The following is a 23,061-nucleotide window of genomic DNA, read 5'->3' on the forward strand; positions in this document are numbered from 1 at the left end:
CTCCTGTATGCCCAGGGTTGATAATTCTAAATGCTCACTCCAATTCTTAATAATGTAATAAACTTAACTGGAAACTCAAACATACTTGGACCTTCAACATTCCATAACTCACAATTATATACACTTGCTCAGAACGCTCATTCTGTATCCTGGAGTCCTTCTCTCATGCTCCTCCGTCTGGGGACCTTGCTCTGGTCCCCCAGTATCAGACACTCCTCCAAATGTCTGGATTTACAACACTTTTCTTCTACCCTCTCTCTGGGGCTGGCTTCCTACGTTTGGCCAACTTTTCTCATCAAGGCAGCTATCCACACTACACTGGCTCTCAGCTTGTTCCTGGTCCTTTCCAACATGCCTGCTCTGCTCTGGCTGCCAGCCTTCCCCAGCATGCAGGCTCTTCCCTACTTGCCTAATCTCCCCCGTGTGCCAGGCTTCCTCCTGGTGCTGGCTTTCACCAGCATGCATGCTCTTCCTTGTTTGCCTGCTCTTCCCAGGTTGCCAGCTCTCCTCCTGGGGCTGATCTTTCCCAGTGTGCCAGCTATCAACTGGTTGCTGGCTTTTCTCTGGAGCTGCCTTAGTGCTTCCAGTTATACTTGAAGCCGATGGAGACCCCAGCTGCATCCAGCACACTCTTAAAGCAAGGCTGGGATCATTCATGGTCTGACTGACGCTCCCCTGATGCTACTGGGACTCTTGCCTTACAATAGGCAGTGGTGTTCTGCTTGATTCTTGGGGCCTGGTGCTGTTTCCCACTTCGTCCCCTGTCCCATATTCTTTGAGGCAGTGAGGGACACGCTCCCCCACTCATACCGTAACAAATCTCTGGTTATCATTTGCACATTACATAAACTGCCCAAGTCCATAGGAACTCTCTGGCCCCACTGTCTACTTTGCATGGTACTGGATTCTATTTAACTGCAATACTGGTGAGAATGACTAGAAGCCATCCATTTCAAGACATCCAAGGCTGCCTTGAACTAGTTAGATGCTGTCCATTTCAAAGATGAAATTAAAAATATAGGGTTCCCTGGGAAAGAGGAAGGAGCTTTAACCAGATACGAAAAAACTCATCTCAGACCATTCCGGTAGTTCAGTAGGGGCCAACCTTTTTGGCAGGCATGCTTTACACCCTGATCGAGCGCCACTCTGATCTTCTCCCCTTCCCCAATCTCCCATGTGCCATACAGAAGACGCCCATGCCACTTGTGGCATGTGCCACAGGTTGCCCACCCCTTCTGTAGCTAAATGACATAGCTGACACTGAGTTTCAGTATGCACACAGCCTTACTTCAATACCAGGGCCACACACTTAAAAGGGATCTAAACACAGTATACTTTGTCTATGTGGGACCTGGAAATGCCTTCTGTTAAGCCCCAGGTGTCTCAGAAGGTGGACCCAGGCTGTAGCAGCTCCTGACAACATCCCTAAATCAGATGCATTCAGGCTATTCACAGAAACAAAGGCTCACATCCCAAGCTCTGACAATAAGATTTAACCACATTAAAATACAGAGGGACAGCCCTCTCCAGCATAAAAATTGGGCCAGGAGATAAACAAAACCTTTCCAAGCCTCAAACCCTTCCTTTGATTAATGCTTGGAAGAGAAGATGGGGATGGTATGATGCGGTACTGTGCCCTGAGCTTTCAGGGATGTGGCTTCTGGACAGCCATGAAAGAGATTCAAATGCCAAGGCTGTGGACCCTTCAAGGAGAGCAGGCTTTGTGCATATTTATAACAAGGGAGTTCTTGCTTTTGTGCCTTCACCAACTTCAAGCAAAGCACTACAGCATAAAGGAAAGTCTCTTCAGTAAACTCATCCCAAGCTGCTAAAGAGTGCAGTGAAGTGTATCCTTTCTCCTAGTCTTTTCTGCCAAAGTTCAGCTGCTTCCCACCTACCCCAAAAAACAACCTTATAAATATGAGCTCTGATCCGTGTACATAAAAATATATAAATACCTCTAACTCATGCAGATGGCTGCTTCTTCTGAATCCTTGCCTCTTGACCAAACACTGCTTTCCAAGCCACCATTAAAGGCAGAAAACAGAACAAAAGGATGCTGTAGCGAACAGGAGAACACAAGCTAGCAGTCAGCTTGAGAAGAGAACAGGGAAAGCCTTTCATTAATGACCACCATAACAGGTACCATAGTCTGGCCTTGGTTGAAATGAGTGTGATGCATCATGAAGTTGTAATAGGGAGGATGCAATTTTTTTTAAAGAAATCAGTGACAGCAATAAAAGGATGGGAACAAGTTATTTGGGGTAGAAAACAGATCATAGAAAATTGATGGAATGAAACCAGGCAACAAGCCAAATATCAGGAAGCTTCTCAACAGTGAACTGCCAGATGGCTGCCCCATGGAAAGTGGGGAGCCAATGTTACCTTAACTGTTTAAATTTAGAGTGGTCAGAGGCATGTTCTTCTACCTGCTACCACCTGAAAGTCAAGCCAGGGTTTGGATGACTGCTCATCTGGGGAAAACTACCTTTAACTTCTCAGATTTCACCTATGACCAAATGCTGCAAAATATTTATTCCTGTTACAGCATTTCCCACGACAACTACCGTCACAAGTTCAGGTACTAACATGTTCTTGCTGGGGTGGATCTCTGTTTTCATGATACACTTAGCGGATACAGAAAGACATGCTGCTCTTCTGTTTGAGATCAACCTACTTTTTTAGAGTAAGGGTAGCAGCTATATAGTACGTGCTCAGTTTCTCTTATTGCTGTTTGCAGTTTTCACCTAATTTAAAATGTTCTCTCACATAAGAAACATTATGTGGCTTTGAAGTCAACGTTTAACCTAGAACTATAAGGTTGGGGGAAAGATGCACATCTCTACCCTGTGTACTTGGTACACTTATTAGCACAGTTAGAATCTCAGTAAAATAAAGTAAAGACTTGGCATGGGATTTTCATTTGCACGTAAAAGAGTACGTGTCATAGCAAATGTGAATAGGACTTGTGCTCCTAATGCATTTAGGCATTTTTGCAAATCCCATCCTGTAAGTCCAGAGATTCTTTCCAAATAACACTGTAGGTTCAATGTGCACTACCTACACACAACTAAATTCAAAACTGGAACTCTTTTGCATTTGGCCTCACAATACTCTGAAAACCTTAAGAGAGAATTTCCTTTTTGCTTTGGTGGAACCTAAAGATTCCCTGGGGTTCTTAAAAAGGAAAGTACTAGAGCCTGGGGAACCAGATCCTCCCAACCATCATTCCCTCTCTCACTAAAGTAGATTCCAAAGCCTGTTGACTCATGCAAGTTTTTACTAAGCATTAATGGTTAAACTCATCTGTATATTAACAGCCCCACTACCCCACAATATTTCACATAAGAAAGGTGCTATATTGAAAACATCAAGATCACTGTTCTGCATCATATAAAAGGTACTTGCTTTTTTGGATACACTAATAGCATATCTGAAAATAAGCCTCGCCTGTTATGCAGTTTGCTGGCGATACAAACTCGTCTGATTTTTTGGTTTTTTTCCCCACTGCTGTTCACCCACTACAAGGTCAAAATAAATTATATGATGTTATAACTTACCAGGACTTATCTGACTTCAGTCAGCTAGATGGAAAGGGATGAGTGAATGTTTAATAAATGTCAATTCCTTTAATGAATCGTAAAGTACTTGGCAGGTTAAGATCCATTCCTGGTTCTTATTCACTACTCAAAGTCCTAATTAGCATCTGCAATATCACAATTGGTTGCTGAGGGACAACTAATGCCATGGAAAAAAAAAGGAGTCTAAAACGTATCTGAAATCCTGATACCTTCTCTTAACAATGAAGGGAGAAGCGAAAAGATAAACAGTTTCTATATCATCATGTATTTTAACTGCTTACTTATATCCATATACCCCCATCCTCAAGCAAGGAAAGCAGCTCACACAGGAATGTCAGATATGTCCAAGATAAAGTTAACAAGACACACAGGGACACCATCAGCACACAAACCATCCCATAGGTAAGGAAAAGTTCACAGTAGCTGCACCAACAACACACACAGTTCAGAAAACCAGCTACTTAAACTGAGAATTTAAAATCTGCTCCTCTTCCACAGAAACATACAGACATAGAGATCAATTAATGTTCTGGAGGTAAGTTTACACAGGCTTGGGTGTTGCTATGCTGGTGCGAGAGTTGCAACCTTCCCCATAAAGAGCTCTATCTATATCACTGAGGATCATCAGGGAAGAAGACAGTGCCATTCCAGGAGAGGAAGGATGATGGAATCTGACCCTTAAAGATTAATCAACTATTTTTCAATAGTTATTAAAATCAGGCCTTCCATTTTGATAAGAGGTGGTCCTATTTATAAGGTAGAAAGACCTGTATTTGCAGCCACTCTCATTTATACACAACCTGTAAGTTGAAGAGAAAGGGTTTTGGATGACTTGATTGGACTGGTTCCACCCCTAGGTCAATGCAATCCAGCTCTGTCGGCCAAGAAAGAAGGTCAGCTCAAAGCTCCAAAGAACACCAGCCAATGTGAATTGCAAGAGAGAGGTGTAGGATCCTCATGCCCTTAGTTCAGTACAAAAGGGACCATCTCCTCTGTCAAGATACACAAAACTGCATTCTATGCCAGATTTAACAATGGTTCTGATCTTGAAGCCTCAATGTCTCTCTCATTATTGGGTGAAAACTTGGTTTGGCAGAGCAATGAGACTGCTGGCTTTGAGAACAGTACTTGTTATCCATCAATCTGAAAATCAAATACTGAGTGTTCCTTCAACAATTAATTGACATATTCTGCTTCCAGCATAGCATTGTTCTCAGAGAAGATATTGGTGCACAAATGTTCTGGTATGACAAAATGTTCACATAGTTGTTGCTACTAACAAAAGTGGATGTGTTATTAAACAGTGTGAATTAACCAACTAGAAAAAACTCAACTAAAAAATATTTCCAAAGCTTCTTAAAAGGTTTGGCAGGTGGTGATGAACCATTAACTAACGCAGTTGACTTTTCAGAAACTCATTGCACAAACATCACTTTGTAAATGCTCACATTTCGATGGTCTTTTCACTCTAAATTACATAAGAACTACAGACTTCTGCCTTCATCAGGAAGTCAGTAACCTTATCCAAATGGACATGTACATGCACTAATTTCCCGTAGTCTTTTTTGGTCCATTTTTACAGATTCTTCATTTTAAGGCTCACGGGAGGTACCCAATCGACAGCATCAGAACCCAAAGTCTTTTTGTTCAACCACAGGCCTGGGATAGCACAGACAGAGGTAGTATGAGCTTCTTGCAAAATGTGCTGCTGAAACACAAGAACTGTATTTGGAAAGAGCTTCTACTGCAAAACCGATCAGTCCCCACTGCCATTCAGTCTCTTGTTTATGTGTTACCTTACCAACAAGAAGGTGAAATGGAGCAGAAACTGCCACTCCTAAGCCATCAAACCTTAAACTAAAAATATCTCCATCACTTTATTTTACAATCTGCTTGTACAAGTATAAAATGTCACAAAATAAAAAATATGCTCTACATTGAATAATATCTTTAGTCTCCTTTCCCCCTTCTAGATTAGCAATTACTTTAATTTCGTAACTTGGAACTGCCCCACTAGACTTCTGCTGTTAAGTGTTACAGAATGTGTTTCATTACAGAGCACGTGACAATACTGATAGACACAGATTTAAACATACTAGCTGCATGTTCTGGCAGACAAGCCATTATGCCCCACTTTTCCCAGTTTTCTCAGGAGTCTTGCCTGCAGGGGTTGCAGGAGGTCAGGATTCATGGGGTTTTCATAACTTGCCTGCACACAGGAATCAAGGAGACAGGCACAGCTGACTGACAAGAGCAACCTACACATTCAGGAATTCATAGTTAATGACAAACCAGCGGTGACAAGCCCTACTCCTGCCAGACATGCGAAATTTGCCTAAGATGCACCCTTTTGTGGGAAACTGATAAGACTGTTTGGAATTGGGGGGGCTTTCAACAATTTTGTTTTGCTAAAACAAGTTTAAGATTCAGGCCTCATAACAGTAATCACATCCCCCTAATGAACACAGCTTACTTTCATACTTGCTATGTATACCTTTTGTCTTGTATTTATGCCTTTGAACAATTTCAGCTCCCAGCACCTGGCAGGAACTTGCACGATACTGCTTATCATTTGGATTAGCCATGTAGGTCTGAGACAAAACGACATACAAAAAACTAGAACTCTTGGTTCCAAAATGATACCTTTTATTAGATCATCTGGAAAATGGCAAGAAAACTGTCCTTTTATACAAGCTTTTGGGATCAAAGACTCTTTGTCAGAGTCTGATACCTGGCAGCCATTCATACCTGGCATACTAAGAACACTCCATAAAGATGCACTGGTAAGTTTGGCAAAGGTCACAATTATTGAGCACATGTATGAACACTGTGCAAGGACAGCACTGTTTAGAGGTGGTAAAAAGGCTAAGAAGATTTACCAATTGTTCTAGGTAAATATATTCAGGGGGTCAAAATCTGAGAGGAAAATGAAACATTTAAGCTAAAGGATGTTAATAACTAAAAATAAGTTAGGGTAACACGGCCACAAATAAACTTAGACTGGAAATGAAAAAGTCACTAAACTGGCCTTTCTTCCCAAAATACTCCTACTGGAAAGCACCTCCAGAACCTAAACACTTATAAGATGGAACCTGGTTAATTTGTATACAGGATTATGTGATGTGGTTGCCTGCCAAGGCAGGGAACTAGACTCAGTGTCACAAGAGGCCCCTATGTCTAATATTCCAACTATCCAACACCTGTGTAAGAAGCATTCCCACATGAAAATATTCAAGCAGCTTTTAAAAGAAAGGGATGAAAAGAAGGGTTTTCAAAGAATCAGCTCTGCATGCAAGTGTGTGTCCTGTTTTGGCTGCTTCATTTCAGGAAGTGGAAGTAAGTGCCATGCTGGGCATCAAGGCCAGAAAGGCAGAAGACACAAAAAAGTTGTCTGCCTTCCTCAGAGCCATTTAAAAATGTGACTTCCAGACTATCTGGTTTGGAAAAGGAAGGAAATCCCTTTTCATTTAATCTAAAAATCTTTTTTGCATAAAGACTTTAAAGATAAGTGGGAAAAAGAGGAGAGATCAGAAAAAAAGAATAGCAGTAACCCTGCTCTCCCACGAGAAGCCCAAATAAGTAGATCATTTAGTTAGCATTTGAGAGCGCACACTCATTCTGTAAAATTTAGCAGCATTAATCCTTGACTGTAAACATTTTTAATCTTCTTTATTTAGAGAGCTAACTTGGGACACTTAGACTTCTTATTTAAAAATGAATGTTAGAAAGAGAGTCAGCAGGTAGAGTAGATTTGCACCTTTACACACTAAATCAGACATATAGTATAAGCTTTCATAAGCAGAGAGCTTCCTTCATCAGATACTGTGAAGGGACAAAAAGAGAAACGTAGAAGCACTGCTGAATGACATGCATTACAACCCTGCATTCATTCAGACAGTATCTTCCATCCCAAAGTGCTTCACATCTTTTACTAATCTGTACATAAATGTTTATCTACTGTTGCAAAAGTCAATTCCACAATGAAACATAACAAATATTCAACAGCGTACAACAACAGAAAGCAACAATCTAAGGCAAGGAATAAATAATTGTACATGCAGTTAAAACTAGAAGGATCTTCTTATTCTTGAGTATACAATACTGTATAAATCAAAGTTGAAGCAGGACACGATGTTAACACCCATATACTTAAAAGTATAACGCAGTGTTTAACAAGCATAAAAGGGCTTGCACCTGGAGTGTCAACTGTTTTGGGAAGCAAGAGATGGGAAAGGGAGGGGATGAGACCGGATTCAGCTGGGACCATCCCTTCCCCGAGTCCACATTTGAACTTTATATAGAGCTGCTTCATCCCCAGTCATTTGGCCTCTGGTAAAGAACCTGCAGCAAAGAGCCAAATACAAAGAGACAGAGCTGCTGCAGAGACCCAGGATAACCTATTCCTCTTCTCTCTCACTTATGCTACTACTTAGTACTCTACCTTAGCCTCACTTGACATCTACCTCTTACATCTTTCTCTTCTCTTCCTCTCTCTCTCTCTCTACTTCTCTCCCTTCCAACAACTACTCACCCCATCCAAAAATATTATCACACTAACGTGATGTTTGCCACCATTTTAGCACCTATTCTAGTTGAACATTAGCTCCATTTTTGCTACTCACTGTCCACTGTAATCTCTAAGGCAGAGGCAATAAGACCCCAATCTCCATCAGATCCCAGACATTCACATGATACACAGGAATAAAAATAAGTCAGCTAAACACCACAGAGAGATCAGTGTATGAGAAAGGACATTTGGAGATGGTTATTATGAAGAAGGACACCACAAATGTATTATCCAAAGAAATTAGAAAACAATAGGTCATTTTAGTTTCATCTACATCAGAATGGCCTACAGTACATTTTGTAAGATTATAATATTCATTCAGCAATTTTTGCTTTTTTTTTTAATTCCTCAGATGGTTGTAGATTGGGAGAGATAGCCACTGCTCACCCACAGGAAAGGGCAGCATGCCTCCAAGACCTCAGGAAGTCTACAGATCACAGAAGGGGCTATCAGTACATCAGGTTCATATTTTCCCTTCCAAGGCATCCTGACCTTTAATGGTTTAACATTTAACCAGAAAAGTTTAGATACCAGAAATCACATCCCAGAGGTTTCCTGCTAACTGCAATGTTACCCAATACAAGCTAGAGAAACATCAGTATAATATCTGGTGCTATGCCTAGCGGATTCAGCCAAGAGAATATGATCTGCCCTGAAAGGTGAAAGTGCTTGAGAATCAAACAGTTCATTTTCCACCTTTTAAACACTCAGCTCATATTACTCTGGGAAGAATAAACTGTCTATATATTCCCTGGACCATACCAAAAAGAGAGTAAAACCTTCCACACACCTATCAGCCACTGGATAACTTCACAAAACATTTATTGCGCACTCTGCCCACACCATAAACCCAGGGACCCAAGAGCTCCATTTCAAGGACCTTACTAATTTAGGACCTTACTAATTCTACTTCCTTCCTAACAAAATCACTGCTTTTGTAGGAACTGTTTAAAACCATGGTTCATGAACTTTTTTTGTACCAGGACCTATTTGTACACATGGATGGGCAGATAATTAGAGGTGCACCGATACAGGCTTACATAACAGCTGTATGCAGCTCTCCAAGTGGATCAGAAAGCGGATCAGTATGGGCCGATACGCCTCCTTAAAAATCGGCTATCAATATCAGCTCCCAAACTCTCTCTTGGTGCACCACTATAAATCATGTAAGTTGAAAGCAAGCCCCTGGCCCTGCACCCAGTGTGGGAGCAGGGGGCAGGGGTGTGGGGGAGCAGGGGTGTGCATGTGGAGGGGGGGGCAGGGAGTGCCCAGGCAGCCCCTTGCACGCTGGAGTGCGCCAGGCTGCCCAGGAATGTCCCCGTTTCCCCTGTAAGGGAGAAGCCATGTGGAAACATTTGCTTGTGCCTCTCTCCTGTGTTCTTGTGGCCCTGGGTGCAGAGGCACCCATGCTCAGCGCACCGGCCGTTAGCACCTGTCCTTCATGGCTGTGCCGCAGATGCTCCCATGGGTGCCAGTGTGCGGGCAAGGCGAGCCAAGACGCGCCTGCGCCCTCTCCCACCTGCCCTGGCCCCTCATTACCCGATCCTTCATCCTCCAGCTCTGCGCCAGGGACTTGGAGCCCTCGATCTTCTCACAGTGCCGCTTCTTCATGAACGCAAGGGGCAAGTTCCAGTCCGTCAGGTCGGACTCATCCTCCTCGCCAAGGCCCAGCAGAGGCGACTGCAGCATCTCGGGCTCCATCGGGGGCCACGAGCCGGGCCCTTCCTCCACCGTGGGGCGGGCAGGCCGGGGAGGGGGAGGGGCGCTGAGGCCTGGTCGGGCCCCGGCTCCGGGCGGGGCCTCCCGCCGCCACCTCTAGCCCCGCGGGGCCCGCGCGCTACCCGCCGGCTGTCGGGCTCGGTCCATGGCGGCCCCAGCCCCCTGCTACGACGCGACACGCGGGGGGAATCGTCCTGCGGCGCCGGGCGGTGAAACTCCCCTCAGCAGCACGACACGGGGGCGGCCATCTTGGGAAGGCCCAGCATGCAGTGCGGCTACGGACCGGCACACGGGACACGCTCCGTTCGAGCCCATGTAGGGAGGAGAGGACCGCGGTTGCCATGGCGACCGGAGCATCCTTCCCCTCCACCGCCCTTCTACCAGCCCAGGGCTCCACAGCACCAGCGGGCGGGACACAAATTTAGAGATAGATAAACTTTCTTACATACGTGAACTTAGCTCTTTTATACTTACATACATACATATATATATACATATATATATAAATAAAAAAAATATATATGTATGTATGTCTGTATGATAGATCTAAGTTTTTATATATAAAACTTTCTTATATATATAAACACTTATCTTTCTTTATATACATATAAAAGAAAGCTAAGTTTTTCACATTCCTGAAGCACAGACTTTAAGAATGCCAAAAATCCTGAGAGTTGGCAATACTGGAGCCATTGCAATAGGCTTTCGAATACAGACTTTCACCCCCCTCCCCACACTAGAAGCCCACTATGCGTCCCCAGCCAGCGATGCTTCAGCACAAGCGCTCCATTCAGGAACCAGGCACAGCACTGTCTATCATGCGGCAGGAAGAGAAGAAAGGCGCTGGGGCTGGTGGCGCAGTCGCTGTTCTGCTCTCTGCCCAGCCTCAGTTTCCCCAAGTCAGCCTTCCCCACGAGTCTGTTTTTATGCCAGCCTCTGGAGGCAGTCGAGAGCAAGCAGCTGTCCCCCTGGGAGGCTACGATGATCTGGTGTAATTTGGAGGGAGTAATAGCCGTGCACATCTCCGGTGCTGCTCATTTGAAGACAGATTTCCTCACCCGCCAGCCATTGAGTCCGTTCATGGACTCCACACCTCCCAAAAAGCTCAAACACTGCAGCAGGACTGAGTGGCCTCTGGCAGAGGGGTGAATTTATCCATGTAATAAAGCAAATATGGTCCTTTATAATGGTGGGTTTAAATGCAAATGTCATGCAGCAGATACTAGTCTAGCCAACACTTTAAAGAGGGGACTCTCCCATGGATGCCTCATTGGCCTGGTTGGCAAGGATAAACTCACAATATTTGTTATCATCAGTCATCATTTGACTGGCAGGAGTGACTGGCTTGGGAAACCAGTCAGGAACCAGACATCCTCTGTGCCAGGCACTGTACAGATACAGAAGAAAAAGACAGTTCCAACCCCACTGAAGTTACATCCCTAGAAACCAAGACCAGTAGATATAGGTGAACAAGAGAAGGTGAACAAAACTCAATAAAACACACACACACACACACACACACACAGACTGAAATAATTTTTAAACAGCTTTTAAGCAGTGTCCATTTGTTATGTTTTTACTCAAACATGTTCACTTTCTTTCTTACCAATGCTGTCCTTTTTTGTTTGAAAACATCAAGGATTTTCCCTTCCTCATTCTGGCTAGACCCAAAGCATGTCATGGCTGCTGCATTCATTTTGTTCTAAATTGTTTACTTCTAATGCACAATCCCTCATCTACCAAATCATCTTTGAGCACCAAGGTCTTTGATGTCAGCACAGCTTTGAGAAGAGTATTAGTGTGACCAGCTACGTCTGGCTGAGGAGCTTAATTCCACACTGTTCAGGAAAGAGAAAGCAGCAATACTAGGGATCTTATTGCTATGTGTAAAGGCCCTATCTACCACTCATGTAAATAAGTACAGCTCCTTCCATGGATGTTGCACTGATTTACACTATTTGGGCCCATGTATCTGAGACATGATGCTAACAAATTAGGAATTAATCCTTGTTTTTTAAATTGTGTCAGGAAAACACACGGCACATCCTTGTGGGGTGAGGAGTGGAGCCTGGAGCCAAGGACCAGTAGCACTTCGAGTTCTCTGACATGGAATTTGCTTTACATAATGTCAAGGGGAAATGATCAGTTTCTCAGATACAAATGGTATTTTGAAGGTGTGTAGCTGGGATTCATCATGACAATGCTTATTCACATGGGACAAAGTATTGTCTAAATGAAGAGTCCAGAAGGATTCCCACCACAAGACTGGATTTTTGTGATGAAACCAGAAGGTCCCTGCAATTGTAGAAATGAGGGACTTTTTAAAACCTTGTTTTTTTATAAGCTATGCACCAAAAAGAGTGGGTTTGCTCCCTAAATGGACCCCTTTCAGCGGGAGCAGGGTGCATTTTGAAGTGTAGTTTATATTTACAATACTCATAGATTTAAGCTCATGCATTAATATTGCTCCTGAGATGGTTTACTGGGTTGGAATACATACATATGGTCCAGACTTCTGCAATGCACAGTGCAGAAAATAACATAATGAAACAGCTAAATGCGCAAAAGAAGGCAAGCCTATGATCGTGCCTTGGGCTGTGGAAGGAAAAAGTAAGACCTTGAGGTCTCCTTTGTTCTCAGGATGGGTGTGAGGGAAAGAAACAGAAACTACAGAAATTCTAATAAATCTGCCAAACTGATAAACCAGCTGTCAGTTCACAGGGCCTTTAAGTCACTCCTGGTCATTGTCCTGCCAAGATGCATTTTCAGTCTGAGCCTCTTTGGCAGCAGCTGTTTGATGCAATGCCCTCCTCATTCCTCCCGTGATATTGCTTCCTGGAACGCAGAGTACACAGGCTCGATGATTGCCATGGGGGCCCTGGGAGCAAACACAAACGCAGCACATGATTTACTTGAGTCTTGCCTGGGCACTAATCCCACAGCAGACCAAACCTTCCTGACCAACTGCCCTCCCACCAAATATTCCTGATGATCTTTACCTTAATGCAAGTTTTAAAAGTTAAACCCATAATTTCAAGTCATTAGCCTTGACTAGTTTCACACCAGCATCCCCCTGTCAGGCCCCATTCTCCTTTGCCCTACACCACTGCAGCGAGAATGCACACGACATGAATCTGATCTGACAGCTTTTTGCACCTGTTACATTCCCTTTGCACCAATGCAAATGACTGCATAAAGTGCAGGGGAATGGAGACAGTGGCCCACTGTCTTCAGCAGAGTTCCTCTTGATTTACACCAGTAAATATGAGAGGAAAACCAGGTGGAGAGTTTCAAAACTGCTCCTTCTTCATCATCAGCTTGACTGTACTCAAAACTCAAAATAAAGAATGGGGCTATTCAGCCCTGATTATTGGAGTGTTTTCCCTGGGTGGCAGTTCAATCAAAGTGCACCCAGGTTTACATCCGAGTTGTAGCCATCTCCATAATTTGATATATGAAGCTATATGCACTTTGCCTACAATTCCAAGTGCATTTGCAATCATCAAATACAATTTTTAAAAGATAAAACATCATCTTGCCCTCAACTGGCTGGAACAAAAACATTCCTTAAAAAACTTAGGTCCCTGGGGTTTTTAAAGGGGGAGATTTATTGCTTTGATTAATTGGCTTTCTGAGTTCATTCAGCTTGTTTATGACTATTTAATGGTGGTTTGTGGTCATGATCCAATTGAAAGACTAATTAATTGTCAGGGCACGATGAGACGTTATGTTTGCATTTTTATTGTCATTTAAATCAGAACCCAGTGTGGCCAGATTACCTTCCGTCATAATACAATTGCAGGCAGTAGGGTAACCGTCTCAACACGGTACCTGAAAAATCACAACTAGAACACCCAGCGCAACTAATCCACCTCAGGCAAAAAGCCTGAATGAACAGATGGGCTGTGCACTGTGCCCTGAAGGTTAATAATCCAAAATCCTGACAGCCTGCTCAGGGAGCATATCCCAAAGTCAATGACTCTGCAGAGAGCTCTTTGTCATCTGCTCCCATTCATGCAGGGAAAGCTGGCCTCCAAAGAGCACAACTGCCAGAGGGGCAGAGAGCATGCAGGGAGACCCTTCTGGCACCTCTGCCACACCAGGATCTTAAAAGAAATGATGGTTTACCAGGATGCCACCTACTTTCCTCTGCAGCCTGAGCAGCTTGTTCATGGCAGGGGCTCCATGGACCCCTCCTTTCCCCAGCCCTCGGTGTGTCACCCTCACAACCTCCTCCTCTTCAGGGACTCACTACAACCACGCCAACTGTCCCCGCATGCCAGGGACCCTTCCCGTCTCCCATCCATGCCAGTGTCCCCCTCCTCCCCAACCAGCCAGAGAATGCCTCCCTTCTCCTCCCCATTTCCCCAACATTATTGTTTACCTCTTCTGTTTTTTAGGAGATAAGACATGCAGGTGTTGTCATTGGAGGTGATCAGAGCTAAGCTAGAGGTGTTTTTCTGCTGGAAGGCACTAATTGGTGCCATCAGCCATTTCTTTGATCTATGTACAGTTGGAGAGGGGCTTGAAGCAGTGGCTGTGCTACGCAGATGCCAGGATCTCTGTGTCTCCTTTCCCCCCTTTTGGGTTTGCCAGTTTTCTCCAGAACAATTAGCAGGGCCCTTCAATACTCAGACTATCCCCTGACATTTTGGATTCGATCCCTTGCATCACTCCAGACTTGCTGCCTTTTGCACAAAAGACGAATATCCAAACAACAGGGAGGAATGCCATCGAGGCGAGTGTACACATCTCATAGGCTCAGCCAATTATTTGTCAGGTGCTAACAATGTCGCTGGTGTTGAAATCAAACCTGTTCATGGCCTGCGGGCTGACTGCCTGTCATACTTCCGTCTGTTCCCTCCACGCAGCATGAAAGCATCCTTTCCTCTGGCTACACTCCACACTGGAGAATATAAATGGATTCACTACAGGGACAGGCCATTTTAAAGGTTCCCCAATAATGGTAATTTTAAAGCATCCCTTCTGTGAGCCTGTGTCTATGACTTTCAAACAATATCTTCAAATTGCCACTGTCAAACAGTAGCACTTCTTGTTCCCCAGTTATAACAGCAACATTCACCTTTTCTGCTTCATTCCTTCATGACCACCCACTCCTGGATAATCATCTGTCCAAGTAGAGTCTGCATACATGCACAGTTCATGTTTCACATGCCTGCTCCTGGTGTCTAAAATGGGGGAAGAGTCCCACTTCCCCACTTCACTGTGATGGTAAATGCATTAGTCTTTGTGAGACGCGTATGAGGGTGAAGAGGCTTGGAGAATAGCCTATAAATATATACATATGTAAGCAAATGTGGTACGCACACCTGACTCAACAGCTTTTCCTTCAGCCTCCACTTGCTGTCAAATGTGCAACAGGAAAAAGCAGCTCAGATCAGTCCCTGGCAACCTGATGGGTGCTTCTGCCTGTTGGATGTGTCCCCATTGTTCTCAAATGTTCTTCTGCAGCTTTGCTCTGCAGTGGAACTGGGTCATGTGCTACAGAGCACAATAAACAGTGCCTGCAGCATGTCAGCATTGCACCACAACCTGACAGTAGACATTCAAAATATCCCGTTTTAATAAACTCCGGTCTCTTAAATCCATACTCAGCATATGGCACAACCATGTGTTAGCAATGCTCTTCCCTGCAAACCTAATGTCTGTCCCCTTGTTTATACACCACATCTGTGGAAACATAAATCCTACTTAGAGTAAATTCTCAGGAGTAATTACCTGCCCATATGGGGGATGTGTAAGACTTAGAGATAAATATGCCCATTCTGTCCCCAGGAGTGTGAGAGCTGGATTTCCTTCAGCAAGCCAGGGCATCACAAGAAAGCTAAGGCAAATGGACTGACAAGAAAATATCAGAGAACAGTATGCAACCCCAGGTTGCTGTGCTTTGAAAAAATAATCTCAAAATGCAGCTGAACAAAGGGCCTGACTTCCCAGACAAGGGACAGACACTGTGAAGGCAGGCTGTTGCCAGACACCTTTCACACAGCTCTGCTAGTTATGACCTGCAGTCTCCCTTGGTATCACAGCTTGGCCAATGGAGCTCAGTCTTGACCTGCAGCTCTCTACTTTGCAGTCCAAATCCAGGTCCACACTGCTCTGCCAAAGCATCTTAAGGCTAATTGCATCTTTTCTTGCTATTGTTTGCCTCTCCTGCTATTCCAGGTCTAAGGCAGCATGGAGTCCAGCCAAGGTATTTCAGCTCTCTCACTGTGCCAGTCTAACAGCCCCAGGCCCTGTGGGGGAAAATACAAGTTAAACCAAAAGGTTGAACACTCTGCTTTAGAGTAACTGTCTGGGAGAAGACTTTCCCACCTGTGCAATCACTTTCTCCTGTGCCAAACAAGGATCGGTTGTGACTTAGCATTTGCTTTGTGCTGCTGGAAATGAACAATCCCACAGAGAGGCAGGCCTGGTGTGACATCCCCATAGGAGAGTGCAAGCAGCAGGGATCACACGGGCAGCCCAGAAACCAGGTGTTGCCTGCAGGTTTACATGCACTGCAGAGCTAAGTGCTTAAGAGGAGACCATCGGGTTTCTGCCTGCTACTTCCCTTCCTGCGCTGAGATGTATCTGGATGTAGCTTGAAGCCTCAGATCCTCTTTCCAGCTTGGGGAGGAAGATTCTTCCCCATCACTTCCCTTGTAGTTCCCCTGTCTAAATCCTTCTAGCTTGGCTTGTTTAGGGTGTCAGGATTAGGCCCTGGGTAGACCTGATGATTTCCGGTTTGTGGTAGGCATTGAGTGTTGAAGCAGAACCACGTTATGAGTAACTTCAGCTGCTTCAGAGGCCGAGCGAAATCCTTGGTACTGTCAGGCCTCTTCGATGCTCCTCTGCCAGCCATAAAGGCCCTAAATCATCCATAATCAACCCCATCAGGTAATACCTCCTACAAAGGTAGCCTCTGCCGGGAGTGGGCTGGGGGCCAGAGAGGACATAATAAAGATGTGCCTATACCCCAAAGCAGGCGAGTCATGGACAGTCCAGCTTACGGGAGACATGCTGCCTACTACGCCGGTCTTTGTGCCAGTGCAATTCAGGACACAGTAGCTAGTTTGAGTGGAGAAATACTCAGGGCACCAATAGCCTCAGTAGCAGGCATGCCACCAAGGTTATGATGGTTCCCTAGACCAGGCTGGGATGGCATAATCACAGTGCTGAATACCTGTTATCTTTTATGCCTGATGAAAAGGGCATAGCATTTACTTGGAGCAAACTGATGACTGGGGATTTGTGAACAGACCAAATCTGGTAAATATCAAAGCTGAAATAATGTGTGTGTATGCGCCTTTACTTTGCCAGTCCTCCTTGCCGAGGTTTCCAAGTCACCCTTTCTAAGGCACACGCGCTGTGGGCCAGCAAGGCCTTGTCTTCATTTGAATGCCTGATTTCACAAACTGTGACTGACATGAAAGCAATTTGATTTACGCAAACAAAGGATGGTCAAGCACTTGGTCCTGGTAGCCTCGGCTCTCTGATAACAACCGGCACCATACCTACAGGCTGGGGAACTCCCCTCTTGTCAGCGCGGAGGCGGAAAGGGATCTGGGGGTCATCACTGACTCCAAGATGAACGTGGGCTGGCAGTGTGGGGACGCGGTCAGGAAGGCCAACCGCACCTTGTCCTGCATCCACAGATGCATCTCGAGCAGGTCCAGGGAGGTGATCCTCCCCCTCTATGCGGCACTGGTCAGGCCGCAGCTGGAGGACTGCGTCCAGTTCTGGGCGCCGCAGTGCAGGAGGGATGTGGACAGCATGGAGAGGGTCCAGAGGAGGCCACTCGCATGGTCAGGGGACAGCAGGGCAGGCCCTACGAGGAGAGGCGACGGGACCTGAACCTGTTCAGCCTGCACAAGAGAAGGCTGAGGGGGGTCTTGTGGCCTGTTACAAACTAGTCAGGGGGGACCAGCAGGCATTGGGGGAGTCCCTGTTCCCCCGAGCACCGCCAGGAGTGACCAGGAATAACGGTCACAAGCTGGCAGAGGGTAGATTTAGGCTGGAGATCAGGAGGCGTGACTTCACAGTCAGGGCAGCTAGGGTCTGGAACCAGCTTCCAAGAGAGGTGGTGCAGGCTCCTGCCCTGGGGGTGTTTAAGAGGAGGTTAGATGCACATCTTGCTGGGGTCGTTTGACCCCAGTACTCTTTCCTGCCATGGTGGGGGTCGGACTAGATGATCTGCTCAGGTCCCTTCTGACCCTAGAAACTATGAAACTATGAAATTATAATGAAAACCTTCTTCAGTCAGGTGGTCGTGAGCTCTCTGAGCATTTCTAGGTTCAGTCCGCATCTGAGATACCATTATTCATTGCCAGGGCAATATTACAAACTCCAAAGTGCAAATGATGCAGAACAAGACTGGTTTTATCTATCTATATATATATATATAGCTGTATACACACATACACACACGGTTGGTTAAATTATATACGGTTGGTTAAATTATATATACACACACTCATATATATATATATATATATACAAATATACCGCTAATGCATCAGAAATGTATGTCCCATTCTAATTTCCATGAAAGACAGTGGAAAGATTCCCACTGGCTTCAGTGGAAAGTGCATCAAGGCCTCAGAGATCAGCAATGCCAGCTGTGGAAATACAGACAAAAGGTAGTGGGGGGCAGGGAAAACATTTTATTTATACCAGTTTGGGGGAGACCAAATGTACCAGCCTTTCCAGCTGCAGTCTCTTGTCCATAAGTGCTCCCATCCCGTCCCCCCCGCCCATCCCTAGCCCCCATTGCCAAGGAAACAAGATGTCTGTTTAACAATGGGAATTACACTTCTGTTCAGTTTGGAGTGTGTTATGTTAAGTTCCTTGAAAATCTGACTCAAAGTCCTACAGCTGAAAACACATTCACTCATACCTTTCGGCACTGAAGCAGCTATCAGCATCCGTACAGGGAGGTACTCCAGCTAATGCACTACTCAGCGGTTCTTCAGCTGCTGTTTGTTTACTGCCCTCCCACATCGGCCTGCCTTTGTGCTGGCTTTTTCCCTTTGAGTTGTATGACGCTGCTGGCCCGAGTAGTTCTGCCATGCACACATGCGAATGCACATGTGCACCCACCCTCTCACCCACACACGCAGCGCTTTGTTCCTCCAGTTGCACATGAGGGGAGAGTCATGTCTGAGTCATGTGTTTCACTCCAGCTTCACCTTTTGCAATGCTGCATCTTGGTTTGGCAAGTCTGTTCCTGGAGAGACAGATGCTGGGAAAGCCTCCTCCTGAAAAGGGAACAGCATGTGCCAGGAGGCATCAAGCAGGGCATGTCATGTTGAGGTTCATCTTCCAGAAACTCTCCTTTTGGCATGGGTTTTGAAGGAAATCCAGAGCAACACTCATGTTCCCTTCCTTCATTCCCCACTGCCAAGTGGTGGGCGCACACAAAAACCTCCCTCTCCATCAGCCTCTTCCTTCTGCCCAGCTCATTCGGAGTTGTTACAATCCATTGTTTATAGCATCACTATTCAATGCCATGGAAACTAGTCTGATGTCACAGAACTTGAACTGTGAACAATGTAGGAGGTTGGAGGGAGGTGTTGATTAGGAAGGAGAGAGCATTTGTTAATCCATAAATCCATGGATAGCTGTTAGTGGGAGGAAGAAAATACAGGAAAAGCAGATGAAGGGAATGTCATCAATTTGTTTTAGGTGAATAACGTGAGTTTTTAAAACTGGGTTTTTAATATTATTGGACATTTTAAAAAATCATTAATAAAAAGTTTGCACAATCTGGGGAGGCAGCGGGGGAGAGGGGGGCAGATCCCATTCTGCATGGTGCTGGGATCCCAAGGACCAAAGCCTTGTCCTAGGGTACAAAGCCAGAAAATAAAAGGGACCAGGAAAAATAAGTGGAGCTGATTAATCTAGTCCCATGATCCCAAACACACCATGTGCCCACGGTAAGAAGCCAGCAGAAATAGTAAAGAAAAATCAAGCTGACAAGATCCTACCCGTTGTACCACACAGATGTGTTATTAGCAACCGAGAGAAAGCAAGTTCCCAGCTAAGTAGAGGCTGATGCTGAGGGCCTGGGTTGTAAGAACTGGATTATGTCAGAGCCTTTATTAAGTTCTTCATTCTTCTTTCACTTCTAATTCTGCATCACCCTGTGCCAGTCCCATGCTCTCACTCCAGTCTCCCCTGCCCCTGCCTTCTCCACGGCCCAGACACAAACACCAAATTTCAGCGCCTTTGATAAGAGGGAGCAAACTGGAAAGGGGAAATAGTTACAATTAATTTTCATCAATTATATTCAAAGGTCACCAAATTACCCACAGACATGGAAGCTGCCCTTTAGCCAAAGAGATCTGCTGCTATTTTCTACAAGATTAAGTGTTACTCATATACATACATACACCCATAACCCCTCAAACAGCCAGCCGTTGTTTGAAAAGCCAGGACTGGGGGTTGTTTCAAGCTCTTAGGGTCTAGCACCAAGGTTTGTTTTAACACTTCAGTCAGGGGATCTTTAGATCCTAAAGACAGTAAGTAAAATATTTATTAAGAAGAATATCTATTTTTAACTAAGGATGATTTCAGTTCTATTATTTATGGGTCTGCAGTGCACAGACTCCAGTGCTCGTCTGCTTGCAGTAAGTGTGAATCAGAGCACTTGAGCTGGGGAACGAGAATCCAGGTTCTTTGCCCTGTCCTGCCGCTCCCAACACACAGCGCTGTGCACACACAGGCTACCATGCTACAGTTCAGAAAGAGCAGCGATGGCATTAAACCCATCCTCAGCTTAACAGAGCGCCCTTCAGCCTGCCTGCCAAAGGACCATTGGATAAATAGTTATGCTGAAGCTCCTGCTTCTAAGCAGGTTACGTGCTACACCCGGAGGCCACCAGCAGTATCTTGGAGGAGCAGAAAGAGGAGGACCAGCTAGCGGGGCGAAAGAGGGCAGGAGAGTCAAGCCCAGAGGGGATGAAGGCAGGGGGTGGGGAGGCACTTGCCTAAACAGCTGCGGGTACTATGTCTCATTCCAGCTCAGTTTGCCTGCAGAGATGGGGATGCACACATGTGTGTCATGCACTTACCTTCCTACACACATACATGCATGGGTGCACTCCTATGCAATCCAGAGGGACCCAATTTCTCCACCATCTCTGCAGAGCTGCCACCTTCAGTGCCACTCTGGCAGTCTAATGGGACAAAAAGAAAGGCAAAAGTGGCCCATAGGGAACACCCTGCCACTGGCACGAGGTAGCTCCAGACGTGGCCGAGCCAGCCTGGCAGAAGAGCTGCTCCAGGGAGTGGAGGGGACATACCAAGGGAGGTGGGTGGCCCAAGCAAGAACAGTCCAGCTATTCAGGACTGCTCACAGCCTTTGTGAATCCTCTAATTTACTGCTACAGCTGGGCAGACACCCAGAAATGCTGGAAATGCAAGAAACACAAAGGGGGGTGGGGGTCAGGCTCCAGCTGCCCCTTTTATTCCCGCTCAGGATCAGGGCACTTTGATAGATGGAGGTGGTGACACAAGGTGCATGGAGGTGAAGACTCAGAGCCTCAGCGTTCAGCGCACAGAATGACACCAGCTGGCAGCAAGCTGCTGAGACAGGTGGATGCCAGCTGCACTCTTCATACCTGCTCCTTCCACGGACTCCTTGAAGCTTTGGGCTGGGAGGGACTAGGGGCCACCTAATCCAGCCCCTATTCCTGAGACATCCCAAACAAGCGCCTACCCAGCCGCTGTCTGAAAACCTCGACTTCCCCAGGCAGCTGGTTCCACTGTCCTTGTCCTCTGCAGTTGTTTTTCTGAGATTTAATCCAAATCTGCTTTGCTGCACTTTAAACCTATTGCCTTTAGGCCAGCCCTCTGCAACAAGGGAAAACAGTTATTAGATTAGATATTAGGAGGCATGACTTCATGGTCAGGGCAGGTAGGATCTGGAACCAACTTCCAAGCGAAATGGTGCTGGCTCCTGCCCTGGCAAGGCTTGACAATCACCTTGCCGGGGTCGTTTGACCCCAGTACTCTTTCCTGCCATGGCAGGGGGTCGGACTTGATGATCTGCTCAGGTCCTTTCTGACCCGACCAACTATGAAACGATGAAACTATGAAGCTTTCGCGTGTTCGAAACAACTCTCACTTCCCCCACTTCATCCCCTTTCCTCCAAACAAAGCACGTGCCGTTCTGCCATCCTTCCCTGTCATGATGCATGTTCCAGGCCCTTGTCTTTGCAAGCAACAAAGTCCCTCCAGTCTCTCCACATCTTTTGTAAAATGAGAACCCCACAACTGTGCCCAATCCTTCAGCTGAGGCCTAACTGATGCCAAGCAGAGTGGTGCTATCACTGTAAGGATTCTGTCAAGGCAACCCAAAAGTGTATTTGCTTTTTTTGGAGACAGCATCACAGACTCGCATTGTGATTCACTGCAACCCCAGATCCCTCAGCAGAGCTGTTGCTTGGACCAGTCATCCCCCATTGCATATGCGCACATTTAGCCTTTTTCCCCAGCTGCAGCAGCTCATATTTGTCTCTGCTGAAATTCAGATTGTGGTCCAGTGCCCCATTCTCCAATGTTGAATCCTGCTCCCATTCCCTTCTGGTTCTGTCTCAGTAAATGAGGAACTGGAGATAGAAACCATATGAATGAGAGAAATGAGCTCAGCAGAGTTTGAACTCAGGGCTGCAGGCTTATAGGACCAGTGCTTTAACCCCTGAGTTCTTGGAGACAGCTAGAGGCATTAGCCCTTAAAATCTCCTGCAGGTTACAAAGGTCATCTCAGATTCAGCTCAAACGTGGACATCACTGGAACGAGATGAGGAAGAAGGAAACTGGCTGCACAGCAGAGATGCTCCATGGAGGAGAAGCCATGTGCAGATGGGGAGGATCTTGATGCCTCAGAGGATTTCAATCTCCCCTTAAGGAACCAGCAAGAGGGGTGAGGAGAGAGAGGCAGGGAAATGCAGGTGGGTGTAGGGCTGGAAATCTGAAAACGTGTGCGCTTCAGCTACTGGGGCCCTGCCGCCCCTCAGCGGCAAAAGGGGTAACAGGGAGGAAACCTGCGCCCTAGAAGTATGCCTTAGGGACAAGGGAAAGCAGTTCTGCAGCCTGCTCACCCTAAGCAAAGCATAAAATCCAGGGATCTATCATACTGAGACACACAGACAACTGCCTGGTGTGCAGCAGGAAATGATCCAGAGGAAG

General features: G+C 45.8%; 1 protein-coding gene across 4 annotated transcripts in view; it reads right to left on the reverse strand.

Annotated features, from left to right (window-relative positions):
- RPTOR (regulatory associated protein of MTOR complex 1) overlaps positions 1 to 10,125 on the reverse strand; it is a 258,055-nt gene extending 247,930 nt beyond the window's left edge. For all 4 annotated transcript variants that reach the window (XM_090059359.1, XM_090059361.1, XM_090059358.1 and 1 more), the window contains exon 1: positions 9,688 to 10,125. In XM_090059359.1, coding sequence (XP_089915485.1) covers positions 9,688 to 9,849 — 162 coding nt within the window. In that variant the 5' untranslated portion in view covers positions 9,850 to 10,125. The remainder of the gene's footprint in view (positions 1 to 9,687) is intronic.
- Between the last annotated feature and the right edge of the window lie 12,936 nt (positions 10,126 to 23,061).

The sequence above is a fragment of the Crocodylus siamensis genome, chromosome 8 (genome assembly GCF_052110815.1).
Source record: "Crocodylus siamensis isolate JL-2025a chromosome 8, ASM5211081v1, whole genome shotgun sequence".
Classification (NCBI taxonomy): Eukaryota; Metazoa; Chordata; order Crocodylia; family Crocodylidae; genus Crocodylus; species Crocodylus siamensis.